At 45.7% G+C, this 14,606-nt stretch overlaps 1 protein-coding gene across 2 annotated transcripts in view; it reads left to right on the top strand.

The window, feature by feature from the left end:
* The window catches only part of LOC106565798 (cadherin-4-like), a 381,738-nt gene that overhangs the window by 149,644 nt on the left and 217,488 nt on the right, over positions 1–14,606 (top strand). For both annotated transcript variants that reach the window (XM_014133344.3, XM_014133343.3), the window contains exon 3: positions 14,290–14,313. In XM_014133344.3, the coding sequence (XP_013988819.3) occupies positions 14,290–14,313 (24 nt within the window). The remainder of the gene's footprint in view (positions 1–14,289; positions 14,314–14,606) is intronic.

Raw genomic sequence — 14,606 nt, 5'->3', positions numbered from 1 at the left:
CCCTCAGCAGACTGAAAAGATTTGGCATGGGTCCTCAGATCCTCAAAAGGTTCTACAGCAGGACCAATGAGAGCATCCTGACTGGTTGCATCACTGCCTGGAATGGCAACTTCTCGGCCTCTGACCGCAAGGCGCTACAGAGGGTAGTGCGTACGGCCCAGTACATTACTGGGGCCAAGCTTCCTGCCATCAAGGACTTCTATAACAGGCGGTGTCAGAGGAAGGCCCTAAAAATTGTCAAAGACTCCAGCCACCCTAGTTATAGACTGTTCTCCCTGCTACCGCACGGCAAGTGGTACTGGAGCGCCAAGTCTAGGTACAAGAGGCTTCTAAACAGCTTCTACCCCAAGCCATAAGACCACTGAACATCTAATCAAATGGCTACCCAGACTATTTACGCTGCTAGTACTCTCTGTTATTATCTATGCATAAGTCATTTGAATAACTCTACCAACATGTATATATTACCTCAATTACCATGACTAACCGGTGCCCTCGCACATTGACTCTGTACCCGTACCCCCTGTATGTAGCCTCGCTATTCTTATTTTACTGCTGCTCTTTAATTATTTTCGTACTTTTTTTCTTATTTTTTAGGTATTTTTCTTAAAACTGAATTGTTGGTTAAGGGCTTGTAGTAAGCATTTCACTGTACCTGTTGTATTCGGTGCATGTTATTTTATTTTATTTGATATACTACTCATTACGGTGTCTACTCATATACTACCCATTACGGGGCCCCGTATAATCGAATACCCAGATATCCAAACAATGAAAAAGCTTTGTCTAAATTAAAATAAACAATGTTACATTGTTACACACAAGGATATACTATGACATTTCAAGTGCTTAATTTAATGAAACAAACTCTTAGAATGTAGTGTTTAAATACAACGCATTGAGCTACTGCTGCTTCAGACATCACGTGGCTTTGACAGTCATTATTTACAAATCAAATCAAAGTTTATTTGTCACGCGTGCCAAATACAACAGGTGTAGACCTTACAGTGAAATGCTTACTTACAGGCTCTAACCAATAGTGCAAAAAACGGTATTAGGTGAACAATAGGTAAGTAAAGAAATAAAACAACAGTAAAAGGACAGGCTATATACAGTAGCGAGGCAATAAAAGTAGCGAGGCTACATACAGACACCGGTTAGTCAGGCTGATTGAGGTAGTATGTACATGTAGATATGGTTAAAGTGACTATGCATATATGATGAACAGAGAGTAGCAGTAGCATAAAAGAGGGGTTAGCGGGTGGTGGGTGGTAGGACACAATGCAGATAGCCGGGTTAGCCAATGTGCGGGAGCACTGGTTGGTCGGCCCAGTTGAGGTAGTATGTACATGTTTGTATTGTTAAAGTGACTATGCAGATATGATAAACAGAGTAGCAGCAGCGTAAAAAGAGGGGTTGGGGGGGCACACAATGCAAATAGTCCGGGTAGCCATTTGATTAAATGTTCAGGAGTCTTATGGCTTGGGGGTAAAACTGTTGAGAAGCGTTTTTGTCCTAGACTTGGCGCTCCGGTTCCGCTTGCCATGCGGTAGTAGAGATAACAGTCTATGACTGGGGTGGCTGGGGTCTTTGATAATTTTTAGGGCCTTCCTCTGACACCGCCTGGTGTAGAGGTCCTGGATGGCAGGAAGCTTCGCCCCAGTAATGTACTGGGCCGTACGCACTACCCTCTGTAGTGCCTTGCGGTCAGAGGCCGAGCAATTGCCGTACCAGGCAGTGATGCAACCAGTCAGGATGCTCTCGATGTTGCAGCTGTAGAACCTTTTGAGGATCTGAGGACCCATGGCAAATCTTTTAGTTCCTGAGGGGGAATAATCTTTTTAGTTTCCTGAGGGGGAATAGGCTTTGTCATGCCCTCTTCACGACTGTCTTGGTGCGTTTGGACCATTCTTCCTGCTTTAATTTCAGTTGCTCGTATATGTAGCCTACACTTCTGAGGCCGCACAAAGTATTGCTTTATTCTTAAGCTCATTTTCTTTCTCGTGCTATGGGTTATGGGTTGCATTTTACACGAAAAGGCAGTTTACTATCATGCCCTCCCAACAGCCTTGACAACAGTATGCTATTTACCCCACTTCAAATAGTGATTAGCCTACAGGCGCACACCAACCGAGGGTCCTCAAGACCTCACCATGGCCACTAGAGGATATTTTGAGGCGGGGGTGCTGTCGACGGGGTTATTTTTTCATCAGTGGTTGCTGCAGCACCCTCAGCACCCCTACTTCCCGCGGCAATGGACCTGACACAGATCAATTTAACACTCATCAGAAACTTTTTGAAACAGAATCAGTTCTATGATGGCAAACAGACTTCTTTTTCACTGTTGCTGTTAGCCTAGGCTACTGCAAAAAGTAACATTATAAACTTGGTGGTTCAAGCCCAGAATGCTGATTGGCTGACAGCCGTGGTATATCAGCTATGACAAAACATTTATTTTTACTGCTCTAATTATGTTGATAACCAGTTTATAATAGCAATAAGGCACCTTGAGTTTGTCGTATATGACCAATATACCACGGCTAAGGGCTGTTTCCAGGCACTCTGCGTTGCGTCGGGGATAAGAACAGCTCTAAGCCGTGGTATATTGGCCATTTTGCATCATTCAGATTTTTAATTTTTTTTATGAATTTTGACTATCCGGATAAAAACGTTTGATATTAATTGAATAGTGAAATAATTTCAAATGCCAATCCATATTACCAAGCAGAGCAACATGCCTCAGACTGAGCATGCTTGTGTTGTGGGAGAAACGTTGACTCGACAGTGGGTATTCCACTAGCCCTCTTTGTTGACATCCTCCCTCTGTTGAGTGAGCTGCGATGGGAGACATTGGCCTAGACATATGTTCTCTTTACCTCTCTCTGGTCTCCGCAGTCTGCCTTCAGTGATGTGGGATGTTTATGGAGGAACACTTGGCTGCCTGGGGCCGGAGGGGGAGGCTGGGAGCGCGTGTCTCCCCCCTCCCTGAGCTCCACTTTGGGTTCTCTGCATTTTAACAAAACATCTGGCTTTGTCAGGACGAGTTAATCACAGCTGGGACTCTAACACGATCTGCTCTCTCACTGTGTTTGCTGTGTGTATTAGGGGTGTGCATTGTGCATTGGTGTGAGTGTGGTCTGGTGTCTGTGGAGAAAATCAAATCAAATTGTATTTGTCACATGCGTCGAGTACAACAGGTGTAGACCTTACAGTGAAATGCTTACTTACAAGCCCTTAACGAACAATGCTTTAAGAAGTTTTTAGAAAAAAATAGATAAGTAAAAAATAGAAGACACTTGCCAGTTGGTCAGCGCATGCTCGGAGTGCACATCCTGGTAATCATTCTGGCCCTGCGGCCTTGTGAATGTTGACCTGTTTAAAGGTCTTACTCACATCCACTACAGAGAGCATGATCACACAGTAGTCTGGAACAGCTGATGCTCTCATTCATCCTTCAGTGTTACTTGCCTCGAAGCGAGCATAGAAGTAATTTAGCTCGTCTGGTAGGCTCGTGTCACTGGGCAGCTCATGGCTGTGCTTCCCTTTGTAGTCTGTAATAGTATGCAAGCCCTGCCTCATCCGACGAGCGTCGGAGCCGGTGTAGTACGATTCAATCTTAGTCCTGTATTGACGCTTTGCCTGTTTGATGGTTCGTCGGAGGGCAAAGTAGGATTTCTTATAAGCTTCTGGCTTAGAGTCCTGCTCCTTGAAAGTGACCATTCTACCCTTTAGCTCAGTGCAGCTGTTGCCTGTAATCCATGGCTTCTGGTTGGGGTATGTACGTACAGTCACTGTGGGGACGACGTCATCGATGCACTTATTGATGAAGCCAATGACTGATGTGGTGTACTCCTCAATGCCATCGGAAGAATCCCGGAACATATTCCAGTCTGTGCCAGCAAAACATTCCTTTAGCTTAGCATCTGCTTCATCTGACCACTTTCTTATTGACTGTGTCACTGGTGCTTCCTGCTTTAGTTTTTGCTTGTAAGCAGAAATCAGGAGGATAGAATTATGGTCAGATTTGCCAAATGTAAGGCGAGGGAGAGCTTTATACACGTCTCTGTGTGTGGAGTAAAGGTGGTCTAGAGGTTTTTTTCCCCTCTGGTTGTACATTTAACATGCTGGTTGAAATGAGGTAAAACGGATTTGAGTTTCTTCTCATTAAAGTCCCCAGACACTAGGAGCGCCGCCTCCGGATGAGCGTTTTCCTGTTTGCTTATGGCCGTATACAGCTCATTGAGTGCGTCCTTAGTGCCAGCATCGGTTTGTGGTGGTATATAGACAGCTACAAAAATACAGCACCAGCTGTTGTTTACAATTATACATAGACCGCCACCCCTTGTCTTACCAGAGGCCGCTGTTCTATCCTGCCGAAAAAGCTTAAAACCCGCCAGCTGTATGTTATTCATGTCGGTGAAACATAAGATATTACAGTTTTTAATGTCCTGTTGGTAGGATATACATGATCGTAGTTCGTCTATTTTATTATCGATTGATTGTACGTTGGCTAATAGGACCGATAGTAAAGGTAGATTACCCTCTCGGTGACGGATCCTTACAAGGCACCCGGACCTTCGTCCCCGTTACCTTCGTCTCTTTCTCCTGCAAATGACGGTGATGAGGGCCTTGTCAGGCGTCTGAAGTCAATCCTTCCCGTCTGACTCATTGAAGAAAAAGTATTCCTCCAGTACGGAGTGAGTAATCGCTGTCCTGATATCTAGATGCTCTTTTCGGCCATAAGACAGAAACATTATGTACAAAATAAGTTACAAATAACGCAAAAAAACATACACAATAGCACAATTGGTTACGAAATCGTAAAACGGAAGCCATCTCCTTCGGTGCCATCTCTTTAGAAGCTATACGATATATAATAGCTATCACTTTAAAGTTGTCTGGACATTTATTTCTATGCAAACATGATAATAAATATACATACATAGGCCTAGTCATGAATGGACAAATGTATGCCTGTGCATGAACTCATGTCATATACTGTCACGTCCTGACCAGTAAAGGGGTCATTTGTAATTGTAGTATGGTCAGGGCGTGGCAGGGGGTGTTTGTTTTGTGTGTTTTGGGGTTTTTGGTTCTAGGGGATTTTGGTTCTAGTTTTCCATTTCTATGTTTCTTTTTCTATGTGTGGCCAGGTATGGCTTCCAATCAGAGGCAGGTGTCTTTCGTTGTCTCTGATTGGAAGCCATACTTAGGCAGCCTGTTTTTCCTGTGTTTTTGTGGGTGGTTATTTTCTGTATAGCCTGTGTGCCTTATGGAACTGTTTCGTCGTCTGTTTATTTTGTTTTGAGTGTTCTTTCAAATAAAGAAGAAAGATGAGCACTATACCCGCTGCATTTTGGTCACCGTTCATCGACGCTTGTGACAAATGCATATCCTCAAATATTCATGGGTGTCACAGCTACTCCAATGACAGAGTCCTGTCCTTACTGTCTACTGTAAAATCCTATATAAATGCATTTCAATCCATTGGTGCTGAACCAGTGATCCAGCAGACCTGTCATTGTGTCTCTGTCTCTGAGCCTGAGATTCTCTGGCTTCCTGTCTAAGAGGAAGCCCAGCTGGGGAAATCACTGAATCAGCTGCTGATTGGCTCACTGATGGAGACCATTTGGAAGCCAGCATTGCTGGAGGAAATTGAATTACCCTCACAATCTGTTGGCTTCTTTTTTTTATCTCCACAACAGCTTATGTAACGAAGATATGGAGAGATGATGCAGTTTGGTATTGGTATTTTGGGGGTATTTTGTTAGGATCCCCATTAGCTGTTGCAAAAGCTGCAGCTACTCTTCCTGGGGTCCACACAGCACAGTTTGTTTATGTATGTGTGTGTGTGTGTGTGCACACATATTCATTTCCATTGCAAACACCTGATATTTTGTTGATTCACAGTGAGGCATATACTGTTTTTACTCATGTTCTATCTACTTTGTGGCCAGTCAGTCTGTCAGAGAAACATTACTGCCTGTGATGCTGCGACAGCATGGGTACTTTGGTAGGACATTGTAAAAGAGCTGTTCAACTCTGGTGCATGGACGTGATTATTTTGGGAGTTCTGTTTATCGCTGTTGCCCCCTGAAGAGCCCTATTATCGGTGTTATGAAATATTGTAAACAGAGCCCAGGCTAGGTTCCACCACTGTGCTCACAACAGCCTCCATATTCTGGTGACTGACAGCATAGGAGATGGAGAGAGAGAGAGAACAAGAACAGACATGGGAAGAGAAAAACAGACAGAGAGAGCGAGAGAGAGAACAAGTGAGAAATAGAGAGTCAGAGAGCGAGAGAGAGATAAGACCATCCCTCTCCAGCTTCAACAGTCTAGGAGTTTATTCCACAATAACAATGGATTCTGTTTCAGTGATCACTCAGTACATAACCCATCATCAGAGAGGTTTAGAATGGCTCGCTCCGAGATCACTCATTACATAACCCATCATCAGAAAGGTTTAGAATGGCTAGATGACATGGCGTGTGCTGAGTACATATTGTAAACAGATACATATCTGCACATCAACAACCACACATCAACACATTTAGACCTGTTGTTTCCTATGTAAGAAGTCTTCACTGTACTTGATAGCCTTGATTTGCTCCTCTAGGGCCTTATTACCATATTAGAATGCATGTAAATGTTTCAGCCCATTGTGCTTCTATTCAGTCACTTTAGTACAATAATTAAACTAAATAAACATACAGCACTCTACAATAATGCTTTTATTTTCCGTATTAATCAGACAACTCATTAGGCAGTAATGAGCTGACTCTTTTGATGCTCTTCTTGTTTGGGCAGAAGTTGGGAGCATGGGGACTGAACACACACATGCACACAAACACACGCACGAACGCACACTCTCCTATAGTCCCACTCCAATTATGGCAGCATCTCACCCGGGAAGGAGACCACTTACCCAGCATTCACTTTATGAATAATTGATTGTTTGTAAATACACTTTTGGTCTCTGATTAATTGTTTTCTAGACATATTCATTTGCTAAATTAGATTAGACTTTTAAATGCATTATTTATTAGCTGAACACTCTCTGGCAATTAGGCAACACTAGGTTTTGAAGGGTTATTGTCAAACCCAGATTTGTTATGCATGATTCCGATGTCCTAAATGACGAGAGTTCATTTTGCAACAGTCACAATGCATACAGACAAAATCACATAGCTAAAGATATTTACAAGCAAGTAGGCTGGATAAGTAAAAATGCATAATAAAAATGTCAAGATGAGGCTACATGTACTGTACATGTTAAAGTGCAATTAGTCCAACATTTTATTTAATTGTAGTATTGCATTCGGACTAAAAACACACTGCTATACGACACACACATATGCAATCTCTCTCACACGCACATGCACACGCACACACACACTCTCTCTCAAACGCACACACACACACACACACACACACACACACACACACACACACACACACACACACACACACACACACACACACACACACACACACACACACACACACACACAAGCACTGACACAGGGCGTCAGGTGGTAGCTTCCATCTGCTGTATGGTGTGCAGAGACTTACACTGAAGCAGACTACCTGTAAGCTTTTGTGCCAGTGAGATGTCAATCAAGCTTTCACGTAAGCTACAGTAGAGCAGAGTTCCTCACTCTTTAGTGAGAACTGAATGGTGCTTGCATCCTCAGTACACATGTAATATTAATGTTGGGCACATTCACTCTGCCCAAGTCTCTGGGCAGCCATCAACCTCTCTGAACAACCACACGCAGACAGGAAATCACACAGCAAATGTGGATGTAATGCTGGGCTTTCAGAGGCACAAAGGTGTGTTTCTCTAATTGATGGAGGAAATGAATAGCTCTGACCTTTTTCCCTGGAGTTGTAATGAGAGGAAGTATGCACCATCCCTTCCTGTGACTTATTTTATCCCAGCAGCACATCTCTCTGTAACACCTCTAGTAGGTAATGCATTGTGACCACAGCTCAATGCAATACAGTGATTCATCAATACCCGACTGTACTGTGAGACTAGTATTTTCATTCAATACATTATACATTCTATCAATTGTACATTGATTACAATTCCTGGGACTCGGGAGCATAGGTTTGTCAGCATCAGGCCCTCAGTGCATATAAAGGATAAAGGTGGTGGTGGGGGATGTGTGAGACAGGGGATGAGACTTACGGTGAGTGCCAAGCTGTGGCCAGACATCAGAACTTGGCGGTAGGAGACCAAACACAGGAACAGGACACATGATGTTGAGGGGACAGAACTATTGGCTGCCCGTCTGAAGCCCTTATGAAGCCCTGTGGTAAATGTTAATGCTCAATATATTAACTTCCAAATCACACACTGTTAAAGGATCTATAATGTTCCAGTCTAGAACCTGCTAATAGGCTGTGGAAGAGGCTTGAATACAAGACAGCCAGCCCTGGCTCACCCTGGGAGACTGGGAGCAGGACAGTCAGCTTGAGTCTTCTCAAGGGGATGGCTACAAGGCCTACAGAGGAGAGAGAGCAGCGCTAGGCTGCTGCGGGTATGCCAAATATAAGGCTGCCTGCCAATTTGTGGGGATACTGGCAAGTGCAGCGCAGGCTGAATCCTTAACAGAGGGAGATGAATTATTGAAAAGGTGCTTGGAGTTATGTAGGGGTGGATAGAGATGCCTTTGCATGCGCTAGAAGAGAGAGGCGGGACACATTACAAAATGTTTAGGGCCTAGAAATCGACGGGTTTGTAGTTTGTTTGGATGTTTCTTGTTTGTTTTGGTTCTAAAAAATACTATTTACTTGGTTGTACAAAATACACAAGTTGCTATACACACTTTCACAAGTTGCTCAGCCCCCCCGAAAAAAGACTGCGCTTGTCTTTTCCTACTCGCACTGACTTTGCTAATAATTTCATTATTGTGGAAAAATATACATGTACTTACTACGACTGTGAGATGTGGTTGTCCCACCTAGCTATCTTAAGATGAATGCATTAATTGTAAGTGGCTCTGGATAAGCGTGTCTGCTAAATGACTCAAATGTTGCTTGGATGCTAATCTTGTTAATGCATTTCATTATTTGATGCTAACTCTGCACCATGGGTAAGTCAATAGATGCTCTGAAAATAATTGTATTCATAAACAGCCTAACAAACAAAGCATAGAGAGACACAGTAAAGTACATTATTGGCCATGTTTTCCCCATCAGCATAGCAACCTTCTCTCTCTTTGGGGCACGTTTAGATTCTGCATTCATGCCAGTCACAGTTACTAGTGTTCTACAATTGTGCTACAAAGTGTTTTGCTGTGATTAAACAGCAATTTGAGGGTCACTTTGGTGAGCAGGGGTGGACTGGCAGGGGGTGTTGTTGTCAGCGCTCCAGACTTCCTGTGACGCCCGACGCAGAAATGAGGTCAATGAATGCAAAACAGCATTCATGGAAATTGTCCCTCATTGAATCTGTGTGCAGCTTCTCCGTTCGAGGGCATCAGAGGGGCAGAAGGCATAGAGAGAAACTGTCTAGAACACAAACAGCTGGCTGCTTCTCTCCTCATCCAGCTGGATCTTTCAGTCTTTATTTTTGCCTAAATAAAGACCTAAATATATACATAAATGTAGCGTGTCGTGGAATTCACTGTGTTTCATTGCGAGACCAATATCGCATTATAGACATCACAACAACTGGGGTCTATTCAAGTTACATTTACATTTACATTTTAGTCATTTAGCAGACGCTCTTATCCTGAGCGACTTACAAATTGGTGCATTCACCTATAATATCCAGTGGAACAACCACTTTACAATAGTGCATCTAAATCTTTTAAGGGGGGGGTTAGAAGGATTACTTTATCCTATCCCAGGTATTCCTTGAAGAGGTGGGGTTTCAGGTGTATCCGGAAGGTGGTGATTGACTCCGCTGTCCTGGCGTCGTGAGGGAGCTTGTTCCACCATTGGGGTGCCAGAGCAGCGAACAGTTTTGACTGGGCTGAGCGGGAACTGTGCTTCCTCAGAGGTAGGGAGGCGAGCAGGCCAGAGGTGGATGAACGGAGTGCCCTTGTTTGGGTGTAGGGCCTGATCAGAGCCTGAAGGTATGGAGGTGCCGTTCCCCTCACAGCTCCGTAGGCAAGCACCATGGTCTTGTAGCGGATGCGAGCTTCGACTGGAAGCCAGTGGAGAGAGCGGAGGAACGGGGTGACGTGAGAGAACTTGGGAAGGTTGAACACCAGACGGGCTGCGGCGTTCTGGATGAGTTGTAGGGGTTTAATGGCACAGGCAGGGAGCACAGCCAACAGCGAGTTGCAATAATCCAGACGGGAGATGACAAGTGCCTGGATTAGGACCTGCGCCGCTTCCTGTGTGAGGCAGGGTCGTACTCTGCGAATGTTGTAGAGCATGAACCTACAGGATCGGGTCACCGCCTTGATGTTGGTGGAGAACGACAGGGTGTTGTCCAGGGTCACGCCAAGGCTCTTAGCACTCTGGGAGGAGGACACAAGGGAGTTGTCAACCGTGATGGCGAGATCATGGAACGGGCAGTCCTTCCCCGGGAGGAAGAGCAGCTCCGTCTTGCCGAGGTTCAGCTTGAGGTGGTGATCCGTCATCCACACTGATATGTCTGCCAGACATGCAGAGATGCGATTCGCCACCTGGTTGTCAGAAGGGGGAAAGGAGAAGATTAATTGTGTGTCATCTGCATAGCAATGATATGAGAGACCATGTGAGGATATGACAGAGCCAAGTGACTTGGTGTATAGCGAGAATAGGAGTGGGCCAAGAACAGAGCCCTGGGGGACACCAGTGGTGAGAGCACGTGGTGCGGAGACAGATTCTCGCCACGCCACCTGGTAGGAGCGACCTGTCAGGTAGGACGCAATCCAAGCGTGCGCGGTGCCGGAGATGCCCAGCTCGGAGAGGGTGGAGAGGAGGATCTGATGGTTCACGGTATCAAAGGCAGCAGATAGGTCTAGAAGGATGAGAGCAGAGGAGAGAGAGTTAGCTTTAGCAGTGCGGAGAGCCTCCGTGACACAGAGAAGAGCAGTCTCAGTTGAATGCCCAGTCTTGAAACCTGACTGATTAGGATCAAGAAGGTCATTCTGAGAGAGATAGCAAGAGAGCTGGCCAAGGACGGCGCGTTCAAGAGTTTTGGAGAGAAAGGAAAGAAGGGATACTGGTCTGTAGTTGTTGACATCGGAGGGATCGAGTGTAGGTTTTTTCAGAAGGGGTGCAACTCTCGCTCTCTTGAAGACGGAAGGGACGTAGCCAGCGGTCAAGGATGCGTTGATGAGCGAGGTGAGGTAGGGGAGAAGGTCTCCGGAAATGGTCTGGAGAAGAGAGGAGGGGATAGGGTCAAGTGGGCAGGTTGTTGGGCGGCCGGCCGTCACAAGACGCGAGATTTCATCTGGAGAGAGAGGGGAGAAAGAGGTCAAAGCACAGGGTAGGGCAGTGTGAGCAGGACCAGCAGTGTCGTTTGACTTAGCAAACGAGGATCGGATGTCGTCAACCTTCTTTTCAAAATGGTTGACGAAGTCATCCGCAGAGAGGGAGGAGGGGGGGGGGAGGGGGAGGAGGATTCAGGAGGGAGGAGAAGGTAGCAAAGAGCTTCCTAGGGTTAGAGGCAGATGCTTGGAGTTTAGAGTGGTAGAAAGTGGCTTTAGCAGCAGAGACAGAAGAGGAAAATGTAGAGAGGAGGGAGTGAAAGGATGCCAGGTCCGCAGGGAGGCGAGTTTTCCTCCATTTCCGCTCGGCTGCCCGGAGCCCTGTTCTGTGAGCTCGCAGTGAGTCGTCGAGCCACGGAGCAGGAGGGGAGGACCGAGCCGGCCTGGAGGATAGGGGACAGAGGAAATCAAAGGATGCAGAGAGGGAGGAGAGGAGGGTTGAGGAGGCAGAATCAGGAGATAGGTTGGAGAAGGTTTGAGCAGAGGGAAGAGATGATAGGATGGAAGAGGAGAGAGTAGCGGGAGAGAGAGAGCGAAGGTTGGGACGGCGCAATACCATCCGAGTAGGGGGAGAGTGAGAAGTGTTGGATGAGAGCGAGAGGGAAAAGGATACAAGGTAGTGGTCGGAGACTTGGAGGGGAGTTGCAATGAGATTAGTGGAACAACAGCATCTAGTAAAGATGAGGTCAAGCGTATTGCCTGCCTTGTGAGTAGGGGGGGAAGGTGAGAGGGTGAGGTCGAAAGAGGAGAGGAGTGGAAAGAAGGAGGCAGAGAGGAATGAGTCGAAGGTAGACGTGGGGAGGTTAAAGTCACCCAGAACTGTGAGAGGTGAGCCATCCTCAGGAAAGGAACTTATCAAGGCGTCAAGCTCATTGATGAACTCTCCAAGGGAACCTGGAGGGCGATAAATGATAAGGATGTTAAGCTTGAAAGGGCTGGTAACTGTGACAGCATGGAATTCAAATGAGGAGATAGACAGATGGGTCAGGGGAGAAAGAGAGAATGTCCACTTGGGAGAGATGAGGATTCCAGTGCCACCACCCCGCTGGCTCGATGCTCTAGGGGTATGCGAGAACACGTAGTCAGACGAGGAGAGAGCAGTAGGAGTAGCAGTGTTATCTGTGGTGATCCATGTTTCCGTCAGCGCCAGGAAGTCTAGGGACTGGAGGGTAGCATAGGCTGAGATGAACTCAGCCTTGTTGGCCGCAGACCGGCAGTTCCAGAGGCTGCCGGAGACCTGGAACTCCACGTGGGTCGTGCGCGCTGGGACCAGCAGGTTAGAGTGGCAGCGGCCACGCGGTGTGGAGCGTTTGTATGGCCTGTGCAGAGGAGAGAGAACAGGGATAGGCAGACACATAGTAGACAAGCTACAGAAGAGGCTACGCTAATGCAAATGAGATTGGAGTGACAAGTGGACTACACGTCTCGAATGTTCAGGAAGTTAAGCTTACGTTGCAAAAATGTTATTGACTAAAATGATACAGTACTGCTGGCTGGTGGAGTAGGCTAGCTAGCAGTGGCTGCGTGTTGACTTTGAACGTGTAGCTGGCTAGGTAACCTCGGTAGTTTCAGTACTACACCTTGTCATGATACAAAGCAACTTTGTAGCTAGCTAGCTAACATAACACTAATCAAGACGTTCCTTGTAGTGTATTTAGTTTCAACAATGCTGCTCGTCGGTAATAGTTGGCTAGTTGGCTAGGTTAGGAAAAATGGCGTCGCGGGGGACGGAAATAGCTGGCTAGCTAACCTCGATGGCTGGCTAGCTAACAATTAACAATTATCAAGCTATGACAAAGACAACTAGGTAGCTAGCTAGGTAACACTGCACTAGTCAAATCGCTCCGTTGTAAAGTATTAGTAACTACAGCGCTGCTAGTCGGTAACGGTTGGCTAGCTGGCAGTGGGTTAATGATGACTAGGTGTGTTGAGTAAGTCTGGCGCCGCGTCGCGGCTGGCTAGCACACCTCGATAATACTCAAACTCAAACTACACAATTATCTTAGATACAGAGACAGCAAAGACAACTATGTAGCTGGCTAACTAACACTAACGCCACACTAATCAAGTCGTTGCGTTGTAATGTAATAGTTTCTGCGGTGCTGCTAGTCGGTAGAAGTTGGCTAGCTAACAGTGATGACTAGCTAGCTAGCAGCTAGCAGTGTTGACTACGTTAGGAGGACGAAGATAGCTAGCCTCGATAATTACTCAGTTACTCTAAACTACACAATTATCTTTGATACAAAGACGGCTATGTAGCTAGCTAAGAAGAATTGCTCAGATCAAACAAATCAAGCCGTTGTAATGTAGCGAAGTGTAATATTACCTGTGGAGCGAAGCGTGGTGCGACTGCTCGCTCCAAACCAGGGTTCGTTGTTGATGGATCTAAGTGCTCAAGGCAATGTAAAGAAAAAGGAGTGTAAGGAAAAATGTTCCAGTTGAATTGCAGTGTGTGCAGTACACAACATACCAGAATGTATGCACATTGCGCTCTTTATTTGAAGTGAGCTCCATGTTTATTTGAAGTGAGCTCCAATAGCTCCATGTTCTTATGTCACCCAAACTTAAAGAGTGTGTGATTTATTTGAAGAGAATGACAGTGTGTGGATGTCTTTTTCTTTCCTCATGATAGAAGTGATAGATGACTGCTCAGCAACTTACTAAGCAGGATGTGTCTTTGTTGGTTCTGGTTTCCATTCTGTGTGATTTGTCTGTTGTTTCTTTTTCCTTAACCACTCTCTGTTGTTCAACAATGACACAAGTTTGTATGGCCGCTTGATAGCTAGCATGTTGTGTTCTAATTGTTGTATTCTCTCTCCCTTCATCTCTTTCTCTTCTCTCTCCCTGACAGACACCAGCCTATCGAGTGAACGTGGTAAGTACTGCAGAGGCACGTTTCCCTGATTTAGATATGGCTGATTTGACTGCGCCAGATTGGAGATGTTTTTGTGGATGTGCAAAGAGCTGTTTTCAGGTGTTTGTCTCAGGGGGAGTTTGATGCCATGAGCACAGAACATCATTTGCATCAGCAGGAAGCTATTTTCCTCTTCATCACTTTTCATGTTACATCAATTTTGGAAAGGGAAAAACATAAACCGAATGTAATTACCAAAACAGCAGCGCTGGACCGATGTGGCTGATCAGAGTTTGAATTTGGCATATTGTCCT

Source organism: Salmo salar, chromosome 12 (assembly GCF_965601325.2).
Source record: "Salmo salar chromosome 12, fSalSal1, whole genome shotgun sequence".
Taxonomy (NCBI): Eukaryota; Metazoa; Chordata; class Actinopteri; order Salmoniformes; family Salmonidae; genus Salmo; species Salmo salar.
This window is presented reverse-complemented; position numbering and strand designations above follow the sequence as displayed.